The following is a 22,239-nucleotide window of genomic DNA, read 5'->3' on the forward strand; positions in this document are numbered from 1 at the left end:
AAGCCGGTCAGAGCCGGGGGAGCAGGTGCTGAAATAGAGGCTCATTTACACAACCGCAGGTGTGCCTTTTACTTGTGTTGTTGAAACTGGGTGAGTCTCTCGTGTTGTTTCATCGGCCAACGTAGTGCCACTGACTGAATAGGGCACCGTGGCCTAGTAGCGGTTCCTCGTCCCATGTACAGTAGACATGGATGTGGTCCAGGAGGGGGGAATCCATGCCTCACACACCCAAGCCTGGGATACCACTCGAGAGCCGCTCTGGGCCATTCATAGTCCTCAACTCCAGCGCCGTCGCCTCTTCGGGTTTGGCCTGAAACCCAGAAGAGGCCGGAACTGGAGTCAGATTCAAAGTCAGTCTGAAGAGGCAGGCTGCACCTAGTATTTGTTTTGGGGTTTCAAGTGCTGTGTGTGCCAACTTGTATTTGTGTTGGTCTTCCCAGATTCCCCCAGAGCCACAGGGAGGCAGAGAATCAGCCAGGCAGGGGGTAAACAGGATCATCACAAAGCAGCATTGTTTTCTGGAGGGCTTTCTCTTTTTGCACACCTGGAGAATTCCATCAATTAAACTTGCTCAAATGAACTTACTTTTCATGGAAAGATTGTATTTTAGATCAATGCTCCATTAATAATATTGTGCTGCTGCCCTTAGAAAAACTCTGTTGGCTTCTACGGTTGCCAGGATAATAACTCAGCAGACCACCGCGCCCCGATTAGTTTTGAAAATCATCAGGTGAAAGCAAAAAGAACAGGACATCTATACATGCCATATAGCAGGAGCCAGGAAAACCCTAACTTCATGTGGGTAGGAGTTCTACTGGTGAAATATCCATGAGATGTAGTATGCAGCAAGTAAAGGGTATTTTGGAATACCGTCCCTGAGGTCGAAAAGTGGCCAATGACCAAAGACCGCGTATCATAAAATATTCCTGTTTGTCGCACATTATTGCGTTCGTCAGAGTCTGTCGTAGTTTGCTTGCGGAATCCTGGTCAGCTTGGCATGGCCAAATGGTGGTTTCTCAGCGATGAGAGGAAAATCTGACAGTCGGTCTCTTCTCTAATGGGGATTTTGCTGCTGGAGAGATATTGAGGCAAAGGGAGTACTGTCATTTGGCTACCGCCTCTGTTGATTTTACCCGAGTGCGCATGTAACGGAGGGATGTCAGTGCAAACATGACTCCAAATTGTATCAATATGGCAGGAAGACAGGCCTCTTCTGCAGGCTCCTGGCTTTTCCCTCCTCTTTCCCTCTGCCAAGCATAAATGATGCAGCACTCCTCCAACAGTGGAGAAGCCAAATCTTGATTGACATCACTGTGGCTGTGAGGCTCGGGGGGAACAAGAATGTATTCACTACAGAGTAGTGGGATCATTATAAATGCTATTTTTTCAAAGTAGTTGATTTGCTGGACTTCTAGCTAGTGGAGTTAAAAAGTGACAAAGGAGCCACTCTTTGGAGAAGAGAGGAGAGGAATAGTGTTTGCATGGCCCATTGGTGTTTGCACTGCTACACTGGTGAGCATGGCTAGAATCTTGACAAAGGGGCCGTATTTTTGAGGGGAACATTTGTACATTTTGGTAGGAGTGCCATTGTCGGATCAGGATGTTTTTCAGTCTTTTAGGGCTTTGGCCACAGAGGTAACTTCCTCAAGAGTTATGGTCATGTCTCCATATTTTGGCCTCTTTTCCGTGTCTCAGAGGCGTTCCATCTTGGCGGTGGAAGGCATGTTCCGATGTTCACCGTAGTATTCTCACCATCTGTGTAGGATTGTCTCTGTCTGGGACGAGGGTGTTTCCATCTTCAGCATGACCGGGGTAAAGTTTGGATAGGGCGGTAAGACTTTCTCAGTGAAGAAAACAATGCCTTAGTTTGAGGGGATTAGTTTATCTCTTGATCTCTTCAGTTTTGGCAGCTCTGGCTGAGTTGCCCCGGGAAGGTCTGGGGACTGGAATCAATGGGAAGATAGCAACTGCAGGAAACCAGGCTCCTAAGGAGGATTTGGGAGAAGGGCTGGAACTGGGAGTCAGGGAATGGGGACATCATCCCCTCTGACTAGGGAAGGGAAGGGATGATGTCTCAGATTGAATGGGAGAGTCCAGCTCAATTCCAAAGAACTATTGATCAACCGATTTATGATATCTGTTGAATGCTTATTATGTGCCGAGTAGTGGGAGAATATGATACAACACAGCAGGCACATTCCCTGTCCACAAAGAGTTTACAGTGACTCTATCCAAATATTAAGTTAAATAAATCAAGACGTACAAATGTGCTACAGGTGAGTTGGAATGCCCAAGTGTGTAGTTGGTGCAGTAATGTTGATGTATATAGCTGGGGGGTATACGGTAATGCTGAAGAGGTAGTAACAGTAGAATTGGGAAGCTGAAAAGCCAGCAGCTTCTGAGGACATTTCATGGGAATGGTTGACCACATTTTCTCCTCAGTATCTTTAAGCACCATCTTGTCCTAAGAAAACTACAATTTTAGCTCCTATTTGTGGTCCTACTATACATCTTTCTATGTCTTTAGGAGATTCATCACCCTGATCCCCTCACAAATTTGATTATAGCAGCATTTACTTTGCAAGATGGTCTCAATAAAAAATTACTGTGGTACTCTCTCAAGTGTTTAGTACAGTGTTCTGCACTCAGTATGGTGCTCAATAAATACCGTTGATCGATTGGTATCTAAGTGCTATTAAGTTCCAAACACTGTAGTAAGCACTGGAGTAAATCCCAGATAATCAAGTGGGGCTCAGACCCTGTCTTTCATGGGGCTCCCATCTAGACAATGATGAGTGACTCCCCAAATGACAAAAACTTCGGGAATTCCAAGTTACCACTGTAGCCGAATCGCTAGCCTGTCCTGTTTCTTTTTCCTGCCTGCACTCTCTCTTTATTCTTTCTGCTCCTGCTGCCTGTTTTTCAAAACTGGGAACTGTCATCTGCTTCCCATCATGTCTCTTATCCCAGATTCCATAAAGCAGGAAAAAAATCAGTTTTTTTGTTTATATTGCAAACATCACTGGAATCACTCAGTAGATCTCTAAAGCTGGAGAGATTATCTTGGGGTGATAAGCAATCCTTCATTCGATGGTATTCATTAAGCACTTACTGTGTGCAGAGCACTGAACTAAGCATTTGGGAGAGTGCAGTGAAGCAGATTTGGTAGAAATGTTCCCTGCCCGCCATGAGCTTACAGTCTTGAGGGGAAGAAAAACATTAATATTGATAGATTATGACTATGTACATACGTGCTGAGGGTGTGGTGAATACCAAGTGCCCAAGGGGTAGAGATCCAAGTACATAAAACAACTTGAGAGCTTTTCTTTAGGTGCACATTACTGTCAGGACCAGAAGTGACAGAAGCATGGGAAAGGCGCTAGGCCGTTTTAATGAGATGTAATTCGTGCACTTTGAGGGTTAAAGACGCTAATTTCCTTGGAGACTCTGGTCTTACTCGTTCCACTGAGAAAGCAAACACAAAGGACACTGACCATTGGCTTTAAGGAAGAGGACTATTTATGGAAAGATAAACTCTTCTTGAACAATTCTCCAATGTATTAGACATAAGCAAGCTTTCTTTCAATACCAAGTGAGGAAAAACTCTTGCTTCCCCATTTCAAAGAATCCAAAAAACACTTTTGTATTGAAGATAAACACAATGCAGTCCCCATTCAGGTTTGCCTGCCACGGATTGACTGTTCCATGATGAAATTTTCCAATGACCTCACACAGGTGTCCTGTTTGGGTGTTTTGTGATTAAATTCTCTAAGGTTAAGGTAACAAGCCTGCAAGACCTGAGCAAAATTAAAAAGGAGAACCAAGCAGGACTTTAGCCTTCAATAGGCACACACACACTCATAAAACACGCAGTGAGGAAGGCAGCTTCAGCCTTGCATTGGGCTTCATTTTTAATTATTCCCTTACTTGTGGTGAGGACCTCTCCACATGTGCAAGTTCTGAATGTAAAGATTCATGCATGACTGACCTTCCCTCCTACATTGTGTGCCTGCAAAGATAGTCATTCTTTCTCTTATTTGTGGCACCACAAGTTCAAAGTTCGCTAGGCATGGCCCTCTTGTGAACTAGTTTTGAATGAATGGGGCAGGTGATGTTTAATCAATCAGTCAATTAATGGTATCTATTGAGCACCTATCATGTGCAGAGCACTATATTCAACGATTGGGAGAGTATACAACAGAGTTAGCAGATGCATTGCCTGATCACAACGAGCTTACAGTCTAGAGGGGAGACAGATATTAATGTAAGCAATTTATAATATATAATTTCAAGTTATGTACATAGATAATAACAATAATAATAATAATAGTAATGATGATGGTATTTTTTGAGCACTTACTATGTGCCAGGCACTGTTCTAAGCACTAGGGTAGATACAAGGTAATCAGGTTGTCCCAAATTGGGCTCACAGTCATAATCCCTGTTTTACAGATGAGGTGACTGAGGCACAAAGAAGCTAAGTGGGTTACCCAAGGTCACACAGCAGACAAGTAGTGGAGCCATGATTAGAACCCATGTCCTCTGGCTCCCAAACCCGCACTCTTTCCATTCATTCATTCAATCGTATTTATTGAGCACTTATTGTGTGCAGAGCACTGTATTAAGCGCTTGGAAAGTACAAGTTGGCAACATATAGAGACGGTCCCTACCCAACAGCGGGCTCAGAGTCTAGAAGGGGGAGACAGACAACAAAACAAAACATATTAACAAAATAAAATAAGTAGAATAAATATGTACAAATAAAATAGAGTAATAAATATGTACAAACATATATACAGGTGCTGTGGGGAGGGGAAGGAGGTAAGGCGGTGGGGAGGAGGAGGAGGAGAGGAAGGAGGGGGCTCAGTCTGGGAAGGCCTCACAAAGGTGCTGTGGGGTTGAGGGATGGGTGAATACCACAATTCCAGAGGTCCCAGAAGCAAGTTCATTAATGATGCAGATGGGAGATGGAGCCAGGGAAAGAGGGCTTAATTAGGAAAGACCTTTTGGAGATGTCACCGAAGTAACACCTTGAAGGTTGGGAGAGTGGTGGCCTGGCATTTTTGGAGGGGGAAGGAATTCTAGACTACGGGGAAGATGTGGAAAAGGTTCCAGTGGCAAGATAGATGAGATTGGGGCACAGTGAGTAAGCTGGAGCTAGAGGAGTGAAATGTATGGGCTGGACTATAGCAGGAGATTGGTGAGGTAGGATGAGGTGAGCGGATTGAGTGCTTTAAAGCCTGTGGTAAGGAGTTTCTGTTTGATGCAGACGTGGATGGATGGCCACTGGAGGTATTTGAGGAGTGGGGAGACATGAACTAAACTTTTTTTAGAGAAATGATCCAAGCAGCAGAGTGAAGTACGGACTGGAGTGGGGAGAGACAGGAGGCTGGGAGATCAGCGAGGAGCTCTAAAATATCTGTGTTGAGAGTGTGGGTTGCCAGGGGCATATTTTAAGGTTAACAAATTCAGGGCTGCATTGAAACTGATTTTTTTTTTTTTAAGAAAACAGACTCTGTTGGATGATGCTTTGAAAAAGGGCTAGAACAGCAGCAGTCCAACTAACCCTGACTTCAAATTTGGGTTAGTGGATACCTTCAGAATTCTTGTTTATTTAATAAGTTAGACCAACAAGTTAAGGAATTATGTGAAATGCCACATGTTGGAGGGAGATTCTATCTTCGACAGACTGAAAACCCCCAATAAAGCTGCTAGCTTGTCTCTTGAGTTCAAAGAAGGGCCATGGATATGGCCTCTCTGACTTCCCTCCCCTTCTCACTTACCTTTTAGGAATCCTTCTGGATTGTCCTGTTAAAAAGTTACCTTTGGAAGCTGTGTTCTCTCTTTCTCAGCCTCTCTGTGTTTCTCTCTCTCTTTCTTTTTTTTTTTTTTAAATGGTATTTGTTAAACGCTTAGTGCCGGCCTCTCTCACTGCCTCTCTGTGTCTCTCGTTGCTTATCTCTCACTTTTGCTAAATGTTTGTTTTTCCCAACTCATTTAAGGCTAGCCACCACGTATTGGGCTGTAGGCATTATGGGGGAAATTTTTTTTGAGGTGAAGCTGTGCTCATATGCTTCATAAGATCGACCTAAGACTTTTAAAAGAAAGTAAACACGTTCCCTGCCCACACAAATTTCCACAACCTCTCCAACGTTTCAACAGTTGGCGTGGGCTTCACTCTGGTAGTTAACATCTGGAGGAAGGAGGCTAGTCTGTGCTGCTGGCAGACCCCTTGACCTCTGGAGTACCAATGGCATGAGGACTTCAAGCCCACATGACAAGCTTCCTAGGAATCCAAGCGCGGAATTCTTCTATACGTTCCCAAGGACCTAGCTCAGTGCTCTTCATCCAGTGGACTCTCAGTCAATTCTGGCGATGGTGTTATAATGTGGTTTTGTGATTGCTGCCCTCATTTCCCTCAGCAGACTCTCTCTAAAAACTCCCAACCCCATGCTATTTGTCAGTGAATACCTTGAATCATTAGAGGACCTATCAACTGGGAAAGATTCAGGACACCCGCTGGCAAAAACTCTGAAGCTGTTAAATGGAGATTCATTCATTCATCCAGTCGTATTTACTGAGCACTTACTGCATGCAGATCACTGTACTAAGCGCTTGGGAACTACAGGTCGGCAACATATAGGGACGGTTCCTACCCAACAACGGGCTCACAGTCTAGAAGGGGGAGACAGACAACAAAACATGTAGACAGGTGTCAAAATCGTCAGAATAAATAGAATTATAGCTATATGCACATCATTAAAATAGAGTAGTAAATGTGTACAAATGAAATAAAAAGAGTAATAAATCTGTACAAATATATACAAGCGCTGTGGGGAGGGGAAGGAGGTAGGGCAGAGGGGGGATGGGGAGGAGGAGAGGAAAAAGGGAGCTCAGTCTGGGAAGGCCTCCTGAAGGAGGTGAGCTCTCAGTAGGGCTTTGAAGGAAGGAAGAAAGCTAGTTTGGCAGATGTGTGGAGGGAGGGCATTCCAGGCCAGGGGAAGGACGTGGGCCGGGGGTAGATGGCGGGACGTATCTGATTTTGCCCTTGAAGGGTCAGTTGCTTTGTGGTTTTTTTTTTTTTTTTTAGGTCTGCATGGGTTGGCTTTACCAGTTCTAGATGGATTCCTCGGCCAGGCTGTCCTGACTCATCAAGCCTAGATATTTTTTTTCCCTACTGTCACATCCCCTCTCCCAGTCAAACTACCATTGTCTTGCTGTTTAAGGACTTGTGTTGATGCAAAATTAGACCTAATCCGGTTATGCCAGCACACCAAACAGGTGTCCTATTCAGCTGGTGATGTAAACTTGTTTCCTTGTGTGTATGCTGAGAGCAACTTCGTCAGTGCGTTTGTGGTGGAGGAGAGAAGGGAGAGCTCAAGAGGTCGAATGAGGACGTCCTGTCAGGGAGTGGAGTTCAAATTCTGAACTAAGGAGGGAAATTGCAAGGGGACTACTTTTATGTTGCTAATCCTAAATCTTTCATTTCGTACCCTGGTTTCGAATGGAGAAGCGACATGGCCTAGTGGATAGAGTACGGGCCCGGGAGTCAGTAGGACCTGAGTTCTAATTCTGACTCTGCCACTTGTCTGCTGTCTGACCTTGGGGATGTCACTTCACTTCTCAGTGCCTTGGTTACCTCATCTGCAAAATGGGAATTAAGACTGTGAGCCCCACGTGGAACAGGGACTGTGTCCAACCTGATTACCTTGCATCTACCCAAGTGCTTAGTACAGTGCCTGGCACATAGTAAGCACTTAACAAGTGTCATTAAAAAATAAATGCTCAGCTAGGTGACCCTCCCAGGTATCCTGAGGGTCATAGATTCTGATATTCTGAAAGATGTGTGTGAGTTCTTATTGAGTAAGAGCGATCAGCTGGTAGGCATGGTCTTGGGGAAAGATAGGAGTGTTGAAGGGGAGGGAAAGATCTTAACAGTGGTAAAAACCATTGGCTCCAATAGCGCTCAATACTTCCTTCACTGGCCTAAGATAGGATGCGGTGTGATCCAGTGGAAAAACCAGAGATCCAGGTTCTAGTCTGGGTCTTGCCATTGGCTTATTGTGTGACCTTGGGCGAGTCTTAGTTCTCATCTGAAAATTAGAGATTTGCCTGCCTCTTCCTCTATCCCTGGGATGATAATTATAATTAGGTTACTTGTTAAGTGCTTACTATGTGCCAAGCACTGTTATAAACTCTAGAGTAGATACAAGTTAATCAGGTTGGACACAGTCCCTGTCCCATATGGGCCTCATTGTCTCAATCCCCATTTGACAGATGAGGTAACTGAGGCACAGAGAAGTGAAATGACTTGCCCCAAGTCACACAGTAGATAAGTGGCAGTGTATTTATTGAGAGCTTACTGTGTGCAGAGCACTGTACTGAGCGCTTGGTAAGTACAAGTTGGCAACATATAGAGACGGTCCCTACCCAATAGTAGGCTCAGCAGAGCACTGTACTAAGTGCTTGGGAAGTACAAGTTGGCAACATATAGAGACGGTCCCTACCCAGTAGCAGGCTCACAGTGTGAGCCCACTGTTGGGTAGGGACCATCTCTATATGTTGCCAACTTGTACTTCCCAAGCGCTTAGTACAGTGCTCTGCACACAGTAAGCGCTCAATAAATATGATTGATAGAACAGAGATTAGAACCCATGACCCTTTGACTCCTAGGCCTGTGTTCTATCCACTATGCATACTGCTTTTTTCGATGGCAGGATGAAATGAGATAATTGGTGTGAAAGCGCTTTGGAGAAGTCAAAGCATTATACAAAGGGAAGGCATTATTATTAGAATGAAAAGGAGATGATCCTGCCTGGGGATGCATTTTCTGGTATGAAAATATGAGTTATTGCACCCCCAAGAATCTTTTCTTGAAACCTATGCTGCCTAATAAATCCCTAGTCTCCTTTCCAGACTGTAAGCTCCTCGTGGGCAGGGAACATGTCTACCAAGTCTGTTGTATTACACTCTCCAACCACTTAGTACAGTGCTCTGCACACAGTAAATGTTCAATAAATGCCAATGATTGATGATTGATTTTTGAACCTGATGTGGGACAAGTGCTGTATCAGATCTGATTATCCTGTTTCTAGCTTAGCACTTGCACACTGCTTACAGCACTTAATAAATACTATAATTTTTTATTAATAATAATTGTGGTATTTGTTAAGCACCTACTATGTGCCAGGTACTGTGAGCCCACTGTTGGGTAGGGACTGTCTCTATATGTTGCCAACTTGTACTTCCCAAGCGCTTAGTACAGTGCTCTGCACACAGTAAGCGCTCAATAAATACAATTGATGATGATGATGATGAAGTGCTGGGGTAGATTCAAGCAAATTGGTTTGGACACAGTCCCTGTTCTACTTGGGGCTCACATTCTCAGTCCCCATTTTATAGATGAAGTAACTGAGGCCCAGAGAAGTGAAATGATTTGCCCAAGGTCACACAGTGGAGCTGGGATTAGAACCCATGACTTTCCGACTCCCAAGCCTGTGCTCTATCCACTATGTCATGCTGCTTCTCATTCTTATTATTGCTTTGAACAACAATCTTATTTGGAAAACAGTATAACATGCAGGATGTATTCTCCTTAAAAAGCATTTTATCGTATAAATCAACATATTTCATCTTTGATCCAGAAATATTAGGAGAGGAGCTTCTGGATTTGATCTTGCAACTGTTTACTTCAGTTATGGCTCCTGAGAATGGGCAGGTAGCTTATTTACCAGCTCTGTTGTACTGTACTCGTCCAAGGACTAGCACAGTTCTCTGCACACAGTAAGCACTCATTAATTCTATCAGTTGGAAAGATGGCGGGGGGAGAAAACTGCTCCTCTCTCTCCAGCTTGAGGGCACAGGAAAGATGTAGCATTTGTAGGGAGCGATCCCTCTTTTCACCCTGTGTTTATTTGTTGTTTGTTTCATAATAATGGCGGTATTTGTTAGGTGCTTACTATGTGCCAAGCACTGTTCTAAGGACTGGAGGAGATACAAGGTATTCAGATTGTCCCACGTGGGGCTCACGGTCTTAATCACCATTTTACAGATCAGGTAACTGAGGCAGAGAAGTTAAGTGACTTGCCCCAAGTCACACAGTTGATAAGTGATGGAGCCGGGATTAGAACCCACGACCTCTGACTTTCAAACCCGTGGTCCTTCCACTAAGCCACACTGCTTCTCGTGGTATTTATGGTATTGGTTAAGCATTTACTATGTGTCAAGCACTGTTCTAAGCGCTGGGGTAGAGACAGATTTATCAGGTCGGACACAGTCCCTGTCCCACGTGGGGATCACAGTCTAAGTAGGAGGGAGTAGGATTTAATTCCCATTTTACAGTTGAGGAAACTGAGGCACAGAGAAGATAAGTGACTTGCCCAAGGTCACGCAGCAAGCAGCTGGCTGAGGCAGGATTAGAACCCAGGTCCTCTGGCTCCCAGGCCCGGGCTCTTTCCACTAGGCCATGCTGCTTCCCTGTGTACAACTGGAGACGTGTTTCTCAGCAGCCTTGCCAAAGCCCAGTAGTCATGCACGGTACGGAAGACCGGGACCCAGAGAGGCTGGAGAGTGATTCCACAAAACTCTTCTGGAAAGTGTCTGCCAGAGAGGGGCTAATATCCTGGCCTAGAAATAATCCAACGGTTGAATAGTTCGTTCTTAGGAGTGCAGGGGTGTGGAGAGCTCAGTGATGGTCACATAAATCGACCCCTAAAAAAAGGATCATCTGGATAAACAAGACAAGTCCGTTGGGATCTCCTCAAAGCCTCTGCTCAGGGAAGGCAACCCCTCTCCTGATAGCCACATTCCCATTTGTTTGTCCGCTGCTGACCTCCCAAGTTCTCCTTCCCTACATATTCTGAGAGGTAGCCTCTGTCAGATCAGTTGCCACTTGAGAGTTTCTGGAAAACACTGAAAAGGAGGGCTCATCCTTTAAATACATAGTCAAATATGTACATTAAGTGCTGCGGGGCTGGGTGTTGGCGGGGTGGAAATAGGAATGAAGCGGAATGCATTTAGCCTGGGAATGGAGTTGGTCATTATTCCCACTTGTTTCACCTCCTGCACAGAAAGGAGACTGAGCTCCAGATCTCCCCAGTATGGTCGTCATTGCAGTCCCCCTTCCACATCACTGGGAGTGTGTTGAAGCCCTCAGCCCTCCTGTCCCACCTTCGACCCCAGCCCACGTCCTCCCCCGGGCCTGGAATGCCCTCCCTCTGCCCATCCGCCAAGCTAGCTCTCTTCCTCCCTTCAAGGCCCTACTGAGAGCTCACCTCCTCCAGGAGGCCTTCCCAGACTGAGCCCCTTCCTTCCTCTCCCCCTCGACCCCCTCTCCATCCCCCCACATCTTACCTCCTTCCCTTACCCACAGCACCTGTATATAGGTATATGTGTTTGTACATATTTATTACTCTTTATTTTACTTGTACCTATCTATTCTATTTATTTTATTTTGTTAGTATGTTTGGTTTTGTTCTCTGTCTCCCCCTTCTAGACTGTGAGCCCACTGTTGGGTAGGGACTGTCTCTATATGTTGCCAGCTTGTACATCCCAAGCGCTTAGTACAGTGCTCTGCACACAGTAAGTGCTCAATAAATACGATTGATTGATTGAAGGGCACATGGTTGGCTATTGCTGCAGAACATTAAATGCTACCTAGGAATCTTAACCATTTAATGTGCTCCCCAAAGTGCCAAGCACACATCCAGGGAAATAACCTGAGCACTGAGAAGGTCCTCAATGACTAACTCATAGTTGTCTCGTCTTCCAGACTGTAAGCTCATTGTGGACAAGGAATATATCTGTTATATTGTTGGGTCATACTTTCCTAGAGTTTAGTACAGTGCCCTGACTACAGTAAGCGCTCAACAAATATGATTGATTGATTAAAGACCATATCTCCTAACAAATTCTTCTGGGCAGTACTTTTTTTATGGCATTTGTTAAGTACTTACGCTGTTCCAGGAACTGTTCTAAGTGCTGGGGTAGATACAAGCTCACTAGATTGGACACAGTCCATGTCCCAAATGGGGCTCACAGTTTTAATCCCCATTTTATAGATGAGGTAACTGAGGCCCAGAGAAGTAAAGTGACTTGCCCAAGGTCACACAGCAGACAAGTGGTGAAGCTGGGACTAGAACCCAGGTCCTTCTGACTTCCAGGCCAATGCTCTATCCACTAGGCACACTGCTTTTCAGAGGATGGATGATATTTGGATCTATTAAAAGATCAAAGAGCGGCCAAATAATAATATTATAAGATTTGTTAAGCATTTGCTATGCATCAAGCATTGTGCTAAGCCCTGGGAGTAAATGTGATGCAGTCAGATCTCTGGCTTACAGAAGGATCACAGCCTATCTGTGATCTTATCCCCATTTATCTAATCCCCAGGTTTCTTATCCCCATTTTAGAGATGAGCCAACTGAGGCACAAATAAGCAACTTGCCCCAAATTACCCAGCTGGTATGAACTCAAATGGGGCAGACACAAGTAGGGAGGACAGAATGAACATTTTTTACAGATATTATGAAGCACTGAATCAGGCAAGGTGTAATGGGCCACCGGGAGAAACCAATCAATCCATCAGTATATTTATTGTGGTTACTTAGTGCAGAGCACTGTACAAAGTGCTTAGGAGAGTACAATACATTCATTTATTCATTCAATTATATTTATCAAGTGTTTACTGAAGCACTAGGGAAGCATTACTGAAACATTAGAGAAGAAGTGTGACTCAGTGGAAAGAGCACGGGCTTTGGAGTCAGAGGTCATGGGTTCAAATCCTGAGGTCATGGGTTCAAATCCTGGCTCCACCACTTGTCAGCTGTGTGACTTTGGGCAAGTCACTTCACTTCTCTGTGCCTCAGTTACCTCATCTGTAAAATGGGGATTAAGACTGTGAGCCCCCCATGGGACAACCTGATCACCTTGTAACTTCCCCAGCGCTTAGAACAGTGCTTTGCACATAGTAAGTGCTTAATAAATGCCATTATTATTATTATTACTGTGTGCAGAGCACTGTACTAAGTGAATGGAAAAATACAATATAACAATAAACAGTGACATGCCCAGCCCATAATGAGCTCACCTTCTAGAGTGGGACAAATAAATAAAATTACAGATATACATAAGTTCTGTGGGGCTGGTGGCAGGGGTGGGGGCAGAGCAAAGGGAGCAAGTCAGGGCAATGTAGAAGGAAGTGGGAGATGAGGAAAATGGGGCTCAGTCTGGGAAGGTCTCTTGGAGGATATGTGGCTTCAGTAAGGCTTTGAATGGGTGGGGGGAGAGTAATTGTCTGTCAGATTTGAGGAGGGAGGGTGTTCCAGGGCAGAGGCAGGACGTGAGACAGGCAAGATCGGGGCAGAGTGAGAAGGTCAGCGCTAGAAGAGCGGTTGTAGAAGGAGAGAATTGAGGTGAGGTAATAGGGGTCAAGATGATGAAGTGCTTTAAAACCAATGGAGAGGAGTTTTTGCTTGATATGGAGGTGGGTGGGCAACCCCTAGGGATTTTTGAGGGGTGTGGGGGTGACGTACTGAGCGTTTTTGTAGAAAGATGACATAGGCAGCGGAGTGGAGTGGGGAGAGACGGGAGGTTGGGAGGTCAACAAGGAGACTGATGCAGTAATCTAGGCAGGATAGGATGAGTGATTGTAGTAATGTGATAGCAGTTTGGATGGAGAGGAAAGGGCGGATTTTAATGATGTGAAGGTGATGGATTGAACAGGATTTGGTGATGGATTGAATATGGGGGTTAAATGAGAGAGAGGAGTCAAGGATAGCACCAAGTTTATGGACACGTGAGATGGGAAGGATAGTGGTGCCATCTACAGCGATGGGAAAGTCAGGGAGAGGACAGGGTTTGGGTGGGAAGATACTTGGTAGACACTGAAGGGGGGAGACACACATTTAAAATAAATTACAGGTAAGGGAAGAATCTAAGTGCTGTGGGGGTGGGGTGAGTACCTAAGGGCTTAGAGGGTGGGACTAAGTGCATGGGTGAGGCAGGAGGGAGGGAAAATTGATCATAGGTAACAGATAAACCAGCCTGGAATGTGGCAGTCGGAAGAAGGATTGCTCTCAGTGAGCAGAGGCTTTGGGATGATCGATTGAGATTCTAGAAGGCAGATGAGAAAATAGGTACCTACAGAGGCAAATGCAACACCATGACAAAGACTGATCTTTACCTGATCAAGGTGTGAAATGGAGTGTCAGTCACATATAGGTCTTTCCAGCTGGTTCCATACGTGAGGATAGAGCCTCTTATGAGTATTATCTTTGAATATGAAGGGCATACACACATAAGCAAATATAAATGCACACACAGAGACTCTCTCTCTCTCTCTCTCTCTCACACACACACACACACACACACACACACACACACTCTCTCACACACCCTATTCCTATAATGAGGCTTAGTGGGTGATAAAACACCACAAAATGACTCTCCCATTGCCTAAAATTTCTTCCTGGTACTGAATCCTTGAGAGCAGCAGTGACTCAGAACAAAAGGGGGATTTTTAGTGCATCTGGGCAGTAGAAGGCTCTACAAAAGAAACCCTAAAACCCACCTGCCTCTCACTCACTCAAAACTAGTTTATTAGGGGCTCATATCTGGTATGTTCTAAGCTTGTGGGGTTATAAGTTCATAGGAAATTCTAAAAATGGAGACGAGCATATCTGGCTGGCATTGGTTAAATTTTGTGCACTCATTGTGGGAAGTAATGTCAATTGTGCATTGTTACTTTGTTCATCATCCATCTATCTGTCCATCGTCCATCCATCCATACTTAATACACTAAATTTACTATTTTGCACTGATATCTACTCCTGTGCATAGCACTATATTGAGCACTTACTCAAGGACTTCCTATGTGCAGAGAACTGTACCAGGAGCTTACTGTACACAGAGCACTCTACCAAGAGCCTGTTTATGCAAAGCACTGTCCTGGGCATCTAGTGTATACATAGCACAGCAAAAGTAAAGATTTGTCCCTTGCCTGAGGAGTTTACAATCCAGTGGAAAAACAGGTGGATATAAATAGTCTCTATGCAGTGGGGAGGAGATTCAGTTGAAATACCAAGAGTCAGGAGCATTATCTTTTAGTGCCAAGGAGAAATGCGTTTGATGCTGGGTCTAAATAGGAGGGAGAACAGGTATTCAATCTCCATTTTGCAGGTGAGGGAACTAAAGCACAGAGAAGTGAAGTGACTTGCCCAAGATCACACAGCAGATAAGTGGTGAAGCTAGGATTAGAACCCAGGATCTCTGACTCCCAGGCTCCTTCCATTAGGCCACGCTGCTTCTCACTTCAGAGCACTCTACTAAATGCTAGAGAGATTACAGTATAAAAGAGTTGGTAGACACATTCTCTGTCTACAGGGAGCTTACAGTTTAGAGACTAGAGATATTGTAGTAGAGGTTTATCTGGCTTGCAGGTGATGATGCTGATGGGGAGATTAGATCCTTGAGTGTGTGTCTTTGCACGTTTGTCCACTTGGAACATGAATTTTATTGAGCAAAAACAGAAGGCATCCTGGTTGGTGAGGTGTAAGAGGTCAGAGATTCAGAAATCTTGTAGAAGTGGCACTGGGAGACAGGTTGAAAGGATATCACAGTGACTGGAGAGGCAGAGGTCTGAGAAGTATAAGAAACCAGATGAAGTGGGATTGGAGCTAAAAGATAGATGGGGAGTCTATTATATGAATCTGAAAGGCATTCTGACTATAATCTGACAATGTTAATGCCCGTCTCTCCTTCTAGACTGTAAACTCGTTGTGGGCATGGGATGTGTCTGCTTACTGTTACATTGTACTCTCCTAAGTGTTTAGTACAGTGCTTTGCACACAGTAAGCACTCAATGAATTTGAATGAATGAAGAGGCTAAGAACTAGGAGCTCGAGCACTACGTGAGGAAGATGGGCTATTTTCCTTTTAATTTAATGGTCTTGATTTGGCCCCAGCTTCTCTTCTTGGGAGGCTTTTCCTTTTCTCCTCCTCTTGTTCTACTCTCAAATAGTCATCTGACTGCTGGGTGACCTTGGCCAAGTCAATTACCTTATCTGTGCCTCAATTTCCTCATCTGTAAAGTGGGAATTCAATATGTTTTTCCTGCTACTTAAACTGTGAACTCCATGTAGGGCAGGAACTGTGTCTGACCTGATTATCTTGTATCTATCCAGTGCTTAATACAGTGCTTGGCACACTGTAAGCACTAAACAGATACCACAATTATTATCAATTATGATTGCAACCTAAACTTAGCAGATTTGGTTCCGTAAAAGAGGGGGGCAGTTGAGTTATTTGAATGATCGAAGCTTAAAAGATTCACTCTGGACTCAATAATCTGAATCCTTCAGAGCTCCTAAATCTTTTTCAACTGAATAATCTAACTTTTGAGGCCAAAGTGTAATTTTGGAGCTTGAATTAGTCATCCAGGACTCAATATTTTGGTGTGTGGTCAGCTTCAGGTTGGATTATGCTAGGATTCCCACAGAGTTTCCATGCATCATATTTATTGAGTGCTTACTGTGTGCAGAGCACTGTACTAAGCACTTGGGGGAGTACAGTACAACAGTATCACAGACATGTTCTCTGCCCACAATGAGAACTAATGTTGGGGAAAAACCTGCCAAAACCCTGCTGTTCCCTAAATAGGTGTGGCCCTTGAAGAAATAGTGTCTCCCTGGCTAGTGCATTTGGAGATCCAGCTCCTTGCTAACCCCCTGCCCCTAGTTTTATTCATTCAGTCATACTTATTGAGCACTTACTGTGTGCAGAGCACTGTACTAAGTGCTTGGGAGAGTACAGTGTAACAGTAAACAATACATTCCCCACCCATTTCCTGTCAGATAGCTGGTCATTGCAGGCAAGAAAGTGGGCTTTTAGGGTGAGGCCCTATGTCCTCTGTAATCCTCTCCTCAAGGTGAATCTGGCGAATTTAACTCTCTTGTCATTGGTGCCATAAATCCATCGGTTGAAAGTTCCTTCCTCTGTTTTTCCACCTGGCAGGAGGTCACCAAGTCCGTGCAGCCTCTCCTCCTGGGGCGAATCATTGCCTCCTACGACCCAGACAACGCTCACGAGCGCTCTATCGCCTACTACCTGGGCATCGGCCTGTGTCTTCTCTTTATCGTGCGCACCCTGTTGCTGCACCCTGCCGTGTTTGGCCTCCATCACATCGGAATGCAGATGAGGATCGCCCTGTTCAGTCTGATTTACAAAAAGGTAATTGGCCGGTCCAGCTGGAGAAAGTCCAGCCTGGCAGGGAAGCATTACCTGGTCTGAGCTGCGCACCATCCTGTCCCCACAGGATCGTATTCAGAAGATCTGAGTCTTCAAGGAGAGGAACCAGCAGAGGAGGCTGGACAGAGAGAGAAGGGTTGAGCCAAGGTTCCCTGAGAGCAGTCGCGTGGTGGAGGGAGGAGGTGGTCGCGGAAGGGCATGAGACCCCTGTGGGTTTCTTACTGTGCACAAGATATTGGGAATGAGGGATGGGAGGGTTAGAATCTCACCAAATCTGTGAACCACATACAGCAGAAGAGTTACAGGCTTGGTTGTTAAATCTAAGAAGGAGCATGGCCTAGTGGATAAAGCACAGGCCTCGGAGTCAGAAGGATCTGGGTTCTCATCCTGGCTCTACCACTTGTCTGCTGGGTCACCTTGGGCAAGTCACTTCACTTCTCTATGCCTCAGTGACCTCATCTGTACAATGGGGATTAAGACTGTGAGTCCCATGAGGTACAGAGACTGTGTCTAATCTGACAACTTTATATCCATCCCAGCACTTCATACAGTGCCAGAAACACAGTACGTACTGAGCAAATACCATAAAAAATGGGGTTGATTTAATTTGAATGGAAGTGTAGCCAATATATTAATCAATTATGTTTATTGAGGAGTAACTATGTGCAGAGCACTTTACTATGGGCTTGGGAGAGTACACTATAATAGACACATTTCACACTCACAATGAATACCTTTCAGCTTTTCTCTTATATTGAGCGAGGACAGAGCAAAGGAGCCCTGCAAGGGAAGGACAGAATCCGGGAGAGGGACTGGGCCACAGAGTGGGTGGAAAAACGTGACTCAGTCAGACAACCAGGCAGCTATGCAGACATCAACATTCCTTGGTCTCGCTCTGAGATGCAGAGAGGAAAACAGGGTTGGGAAATAATAATAGTAGTAGTAATAATGATGGTGGTATTTGGTAAGCACTTACTCTGTGCTAAGCACTGGGGTAAGTAAATAAAGTCAGATGATGCATAGCCTCTATCCCTCAGGGAGCTCTTGGTCAAATGAGGAACAGGTATTTAATCCCTATAATGCAGATGAATAATAATAATAATTATGGTATTTGTTAAGTGCTTACTATGTGCCAAGAACTGTTCTAAATGCTGGGGTAGATGCAGGTTAATCAGGTTGTCCCACGTGAGGCTCACAGTCTTCATCCCCATTTTACAGATGAGGTAACTGAGGCACAGAGGAGTTAAGTGGCTTGCGCAAGGTCACACAGCAGACAATAATAATAACAATGATGGCATCTGTTAAGCACTTACTATGTGCCGAGCACTGTTCTAAGCCCTGGGGTAGATACAAGGTCAACAGGTTGTCCCACGTGGGGCTCACAGTCTTCATCCCCATTTTACAGATGAGGAAAGTGAGGCACAGAGAAGTGAAGTGACTGGCCCAAAGTCACACAGCTGACAAGTGGTGGAGCCGGGATTAGAACCCATGTCCTCTGATTCCCAAGCCCGGGCTCTTTCCACTACGCCATGCTGCTTCTCTATGAAGAAACTGAAGCCCAGATAAATCAAGTGACTTGCCCAAGGTCACCCAACAGGCGAGTGACAGCCAGGATTAAAATCCAGGTCTCCTGACTTCCAGTCCTGTGGTCTTTCCACTTTTCCATCTAAAGTTCTCCCTGCAGGTGTTGGGCTTGTGCTAGAGGCTCAGTTTGCATGTGGGGGTAAAAAAAAAATGCATTTTTCCTCCATTGAAATCAATGCAACATACGCACTTGCCCCACTCAGACGCAACTACTAATTCTCACCGTTTGGCCCGGCCTACAGGAGGCTTCCTGACCAAAGTTCCTGCTAGGCCACCAATCAGCCTCCACAATCAGCCGACCTGATCTTATCTTTGGGGGCCACCCAGGAGGAGGAAAAGCCGACACCTGGGATCAAACAGGACATTGTGGTTTGGAAATGTTTGCCTAGTGGAGACTTACTCCAAAGGCTAAAATAATAGGTCACCATTCCCTTTTGCTTCCTGGTACTTCATCTTCTCCCCCGTCTTGCAAGGTCACAGCTAGGAAGCACCCGCTGGCCGTTCGCTTAGTAGCGGGACATATTTCAGCCATATTTCTACCAGCTCATAGCCAGATTTCTTTTATAGGCGTGGAATCCCACAATCATCAACTTTGATCATTGATCTTGGTTTCCCCAGTTTCAAGGGCTTTTGGCTCCTCTAGACCCTGATGACCTACGTCTCAGGACTCTCAGATTTCACCAAGTTTCTTCAAATTTGATAAGGCGTTAGGGAGTGAATCTTCTGGATCCCTTATCCCCTTCATGAGTGTGGGTGCTGGGTAGAAGGACTTCAACAACCTCCATGGCTTATGACCTTGACAGTTATTGGAGCACCTTGAATAAAAATCAGGGGCAGACTGTTACCTTTAGAATCACTGCTAGCGAGAACACTGTGAAGGAAAATTGTCCCTTTATCTTGTGTTTCGACCATGATGGCCCCTAATCAAAGTGGAAACTGTGGCAATAATTGTGATTAATCGTAACAACAATAGACTTTGTCCCTGCCGGTAACGTGATACATTTTTTATAAGCAGTTGGGAACTGGGTTTGGTCTTCCCCTCCGGTGAACTTGCAGAGCCCTCAAATGGGGATTGATGCATCTAGTGGCCGACTGGCAGCCCGAGCTCTCACTTCTCTTCCTGCCTGTGAAAGGTGCCCGGTGCCCAATCTACCCTGACTGTTTGTGGTGGCATAAATCCAAGCGGAAGGGGGCCCTGGCGGGATCACAAGTACTCTAGGTGGATTTAGAAGACACAAGCCACTGTCACGGCATGCCGGGGCCTGTCTGAGGGAAAAAGACAGGTGGTTGCAGAGCTGGGACAGCCAATGGGGAGGGAGGGACTGGGATATGGCTGTTTGGCTGGTCCTAAACCATTCACGCTTGCAAAGTGATAAGTGTGCGGATGAGCTTATGAGGATTAAGTATCTGAAATGGATCGTTCAAAGTTGCTGAGACAACGGCCTAGCCCTCAGCATGCAGCAGGAAAGGGAGACTTGGGGTGCCCTGGGAGGTTTAGGGCTGCATAGACTTAGGGTCCTGAAATAATCCGATTCGCTGTCTACACTGATCTGACCGGCTGGATAATTGTCAACTCCCTCCTTCCCCTTTGGCTACATAGAGTGCATTCCTTAATTTAAAAAATGCAGTCACTTCCAAGATCCCAGCAACCATCCTCCTTGGCTTCGAAGGACCAGTTGTCATCTATCTAATGGCAGGTGGTGGGAGCTGGTAGATGTTGATTCTTCCATTGCCCAAGGGAAGTTTCTAAGTCATCGTGAATCCATGCAGAAGTCCTGTATCTTGATGGAGCAGCAGAAAGCCCAATCAATCAATCAGTCATATTTAAGGAGCTCCTTCTGGGTGGGGAGCACTGTACTAAGTGCTTGGAAGAGTACAACATAATTGACTTTGTAGAAATGTTCCCTGCCCACGGCTCATTGTGGGCAGGGAATGTGACAGTTTATTGTTATATTGTTCTCTCCTAAATGCCTAGTACTGTTTTTCACACAGTGAGTGCGCAATAAATACGACTGAATGAATGAATGAACAAGCTTACAGTACAGGCGGATAGAAAGACATGGATGATTCAGTTTCCAGCCCGCATACCATCTGCAATGGATTCAGTCATCAGGAAATGGTTTGGGGGAGTCTAGAACAAAAAGTGATTTGAGAGGAAAGGGGAATGTGCTTTGTAGGCTGTCAAATTGCTCTACTGGACATGTCTGAAATTTTGACAGGGTTAACCAGCCAGACCTCCTGGGTGATGGTCTAAGGCTTGTCAAAGTCTCTCACCTGTCCTGGCCAACCCTCACAAAAGCCTTGATGATGTGGACAGCATGTTGGTAAGGCAGATGACAGTGATGGGAATTATCACTGTTCTGTTTGAAGAAATCACTTTAAGGGCTAATCTTTTTTTTTTCTCCTGCAGACTTTAAAATTGTCAAGCCGCGTCCTGGATAAAATAAGCACTGGGCAGCTCGTTAGCCTTCTTTCGAACAACCTGAACAAATTTGATGAAGTATGTTTTTGCTGATTTCATCTTTGTGCATGACATGTCATAGGCATCCAAGTGGGATGGGGACTGTGTCCAACATGATTATCTTACATCTAACTCTTCACTTAGTACCGGCATATAGAAAGTACTTAACAAATACTATTTAAAAAAAAAAAAATATATATATATATATAAATCAGACCCCTCTGTATTGATTCCTCAGAGTCCAGCCTGAAGAGGCCAGGTTTAAATACCTGCCCCGTGGGAAAATTCATTTAATCATTCATTCAATAGTATTTGTCGAGTGCTTACTATGTGCAGAGCTCTGTACTAAACACTTGGGAGAATGGGAAAAGACCCATTCCCTTCCTACTAAGAGCTTACAATCTTGAGGGAGAGACAGACATCAATATAAATAAATAAATTAATTACAGATGTGGACATAAGTGTTGTGGGGCTGGGAGGATGCTTGGCACATAGTAAGTGCTTAACAAATACCATTAATATTCCCTCTAGACTGTAAGCTCGTTGTGGGTAGTGAATATGTCTGTTAAGGGTTATACCTTACTCTCCCGTACTCTCCCAAGTGCTTAATATGGTGCTCTAAATAAATAGGAATGAATGAATGAATGAGGGGGGATGAATAAAGGGATCCACTTGGGTACACAGGACATGTGCGCACATGACCAGACTGCCCGCCCCACTGCTCCCACCTCCAGCCTTGTCCTCAGCTCCCAGCTGCCAAGGTGTTGGGAACTAAGAAATCATTCATTCAATCGTATTTATTGAGTGCTTAGTATGTGCAGAGCACTCTACTAAGCACTTGGAAAATGCAATTCAACAATAGAGGCTATCCTTGCCCACACCGGGCCACAATCCCCACCAGCCACTCCTGCTTCCATCTGTCTGTCCATCCATCCATCCATCCATCCGTC

General features: G+C 45.1%; 1 protein-coding gene across 1 annotated transcript in view; it reads left to right on the forward strand.

Moving 5' to 3' along the window:
• Positions 1-22,239, forward strand: part of CFTR (CF transmembrane conductance regulator) — a 190,873-nt gene that overhangs the window by 40,051 nt on the left and 128,583 nt on the right. Inside the window, exons 17-18 of the mRNA XM_038751975.1 lie at positions 17,011-17,226; positions 21,239-21,328. Coding sequence (XP_038607903.1) covers positions 17,011-17,226; positions 21,239-21,328 — 306 coding nt within the window. The remainder of the gene's footprint in view (positions 1-17,010; positions 17,227-21,238; positions 21,329-22,239) is intronic.

The sequence above is a fragment of the Tachyglossus aculeatus genome, chromosome 10 (assembly GCF_015852505.1).
Source record: "Tachyglossus aculeatus isolate mTacAcu1 chromosome 10, mTacAcu1.pri, whole genome shotgun sequence".
Classification (NCBI taxonomy): domain Eukaryota; kingdom Metazoa; phylum Chordata; class Mammalia; order Monotremata; family Tachyglossidae; genus Tachyglossus; species Tachyglossus aculeatus.